The sequence below is a fragment of the Vitis riparia genome, chromosome 7 (genome assembly GCF_004353265.1).
Source record: "Vitis riparia cultivar Riparia Gloire de Montpellier isolate 1030 chromosome 7, EGFV_Vit.rip_1.0, whole genome shotgun sequence".
Lineage (NCBI taxonomy): Eukaryota > Viridiplantae > Streptophyta > Magnoliopsida > Vitales > Vitaceae > Vitis > Vitis riparia.
The window spans coordinates 1466503-1469611 of NC_048437.1; the positions used below are offsets into that span (position 1 = coordinate 1466503).

At 42.0% G+C, this 3109-nt stretch overlaps 1 protein-coding gene across 1 annotated transcript; it reads right to left on the reverse strand.

Annotated features, from left to right (window-relative positions):
* Nucleotides 1-251: 251 nt before the first annotated feature.
* LOC117917579 (aspartic proteinase nepenthesin-1-like) lies at nt 252-2183 on the reverse strand. Its single transcript, XM_034833894.1, has one exon. The coding sequence runs from the start codon at nt 1730-1732 to the stop codon at nt 422-424; it is 1311 nt and encodes a 436-aa protein (XP_034689785.1). The 5' UTR covers nt 1733-2183; the 3' UTR covers nt 252-421.
* Between the last annotated feature and the right edge of the window lie 926 nt (nt 2184-3109).

Consider the following 3109-nt stretch of genomic DNA (forward strand, 5'->3'; position numbering starts at 1 on the left):
ATCCAGTCACGTCGAATATTGGTATCATACAAAATCCATATCTAAGCCAAGAAAAAAAAGAAGGGCACATTTTTTGTTCTTTTATAGTATATCTCCGAATATGTAATTTGGATTCACTTTCTCTTTTTCTCATCCTCCAAAGCGATTCACCCACTTTCATAGCAGCCATCTCTAGCATGATAAATTGTGATAATTGTCTGGATGTTCGATTTTTATGATATATACGACGATAAAGCCCATATAGAAAGGAATCCCTAAAGACTGTCGATCATCATATGCTATATAACTTATAAAATATGCAGTAAGCTTATTAATTGCAGTATGCATATTGTTTCAGAAACTAAGGAAGAAGAAATCACAACTAATTGAAAAAAAGCCAGAGAGGAATTAAACGAACAAAGAACAGATGGGTCACACAAACTCAAAGCTGATTGCACTTCGCTGGAGCAAATGAGATTGTCTCCTTCTCAAGATCATGCAGCACCACGATGTTCTGCTGCTGAAAATTCCCAAATATCGACATCCCGCTCGAACTCCCCATCGTCAAACAAATCACTCCCAAACCCGAATCCGCTATAATATAGTTTTCGGCAGGAAGCTTCAAATCGGCACCTTCAAAGTGAAACACCAGCTGTGGGACGTCGACTGTGGATGCATCCGGCGGTAGGGTAAAGCAAAGGTCAAGCCCGGTCGAGCCGGACTCGTCAACGTCAAGCTTCATCTGAGAAATGAACTCCTTTTTGAGAGCAGCAAAAGCACTGTCCTCTAGGTAGGTAATCGTTGTGCCAGAGTCTATGATCATGCCACCACTCCCATCATCCTGAATCGAAAAAGTGGATTTTTCGATGGGTAAAAGCGTGTCGCCAACGCTGATTCCTTCCAAGGAAAGGTAGTAGAATGATGGCTGTGAAGGGTTTTGGATCAATGGAGTGGTGATTGCATTCTTCATAGTGGCTTCAGACCCCACCAAGAGAGAACTGATACCTTTGCTATCATCAATGGAGGTCAAGCAGTATGAGAACTTAGGCTCACCCAGCTGGGAAATCAGCGACAGTGGTCCTCGGCCAAGCCCCACCAGCCCTGCCCCCTGGCTGAACCCACTTCCGTCGTTGTCTTCCCCACACCCGAACCCGATTTTAGACACCGAGGCATCGCCAAACGCGAAGGTTTCAGTGGCTAGAACGCCTTGTGTCGAAGAATAATCTCCGTATGAGTAGAGATACTCGCAGCCGTCGCTGCATGAAGAGATCGGAAGAGCCGCACAGAGGTCGCTGCTGCATGGCAGTTTCGAGAACGACGACGACTTTTTCGGATCGAAGATCGGTGTTGGTTGATCAAAGCAATCCTTGCAGGGCTTGCACTGAGTCCAGATCAGGTCGCTGCCGGTGTCCATGATAGCCGAGTAGGTCTCCGCCGGCGTTCCAATGGCCAGTTTCATCAGAAACTCGCCGTTGCCGGCGTGCACTGGGGCTTCAACGGACGATTCAAACGACGCAGTTTTGGCGCTCAGGCGTTGGAGTCTCAGCTTCCCACGCTTCATCGCACGCTTTAGACGTTCGAATTTGGTGTAGTTACCACCGGAGTCGACGTGCCTGAGGCTGACCCTGAACCCAGTTTTTTCCGGCCGGCGATCGAGACCTCTCGACGTTGAAGCCGCCGGAGAAACCAACGCGGACGATACTGCCAGAGCCAACAATATCACAATAATAATATGAGAAGCTGATGAAGCCATGAGTTCACAGGGTGATAGCAGTTGAACGACGTCGTTTTTCAAAGAAGGTGATGGGATACAACTGAGACGACGTCTTTTTATGAAGAAGAAGATGATGATGGGCGGTTGAACCAGCTGAAGGAGAAGACGAAGGGGAGCTATAAATGGGGAGACGTTGAGACCAGATCAAAACGACGCCGTTTGCCGATGGAGAAGCTTATATCAGCGGGACGACGTCGTTTTACAAAAGGATAAAATGAACAAGCAGAAAACGACGACGTCTCGACTGACTGCGGAAGGTGAGACTAGCGGAACGATATCGTTTGGGAAAAGGAAAAAAGAAAACCCAAAGGTGGAGCTCAGCGATATGAAACTGAAGAAGAAGACGGGGGAACACTATGAAGAAGAAGGTGGGAGGACAGAAACGGCGTCGCTTCGGTTGGGGATGGTGAGAAATCAGCTTCCTTGGGCATTAACTAGAGCATTTTCGTAAGGTGAAATGATAGGCTTTCCTTTTCATGGGTTTTGGGTGGGTGAGAATGCGTCATTAGACATGGAGGGTCAGTGGAGGATGCATCTTGACCCTTGATTTGACTGACCAATATGGCAATCATGACCTGCCACTTCATTGGAGTATGATTAAATTTTTTGGTAATGATGGGTGGTGGAGATTGTATTTGCTTCAACTCCACATCATGTGGAGGATTGGGACCCACCAACAGTCATATATACCACATATTATTATTATTATTTGACCTTTTTTCTTTCTTTTAGAAAGGTAAATTAAAATATTTAATTTAGGAAACAAATTTGAGGAGACAAATATAAAAAGTCATTTGAATTACAATACTTCAATTAATTAAGTTCTTTTATATGTTAAAATAAAGTTCATTTTAAGCCACCTTAAATAATATAAATTAATAAAAAATATGTATATTCCTAGGGACTGACTTAATAAAAATTAAGAAGATTAAGTGACTTAATAAAAATCAATAAGATTAAGTGACCGAATAAAAATCAATAATTCATTGTGTTTTAAGTCCAATTATAGTGTATGATTTTTTTATTTTTTCTTTTTTTGGAGTCATTTTTTATGTAGTGATTGTATTCGTGCAAAAAGCAATAAGAGTCTTTTTCGAGGTAGTTTATATTCATACGTTTTGTAGTAGTAGAAGAAGCAATTACCCTTGGGGTGATGATTTTGATATTTTTAAAATTTTAAGTAATTAAAAATTGTGGTTTCTTACAAAATTGACGGGAAGAGGTTGGTGGGCTAACATTAAAAGAAGGTATAAAGTAATTGTTGAAAGGAAAGTTATTTTATGGGTTTTCTTATGATTAGGTATGAGACATGGATGATTATCTATCATTTTCCTTACCCACTTTAATATTAATAAT

Excerpts from the sequence above, each read along its gene's own strand:
- LOC117917579 (XM_034833894.1), bottom strand. The coding sequence starts at position 1,732 with ATGGCTTCATCAGCTTCTCATATTATTATTGTGATATTGTTGGCTCTG.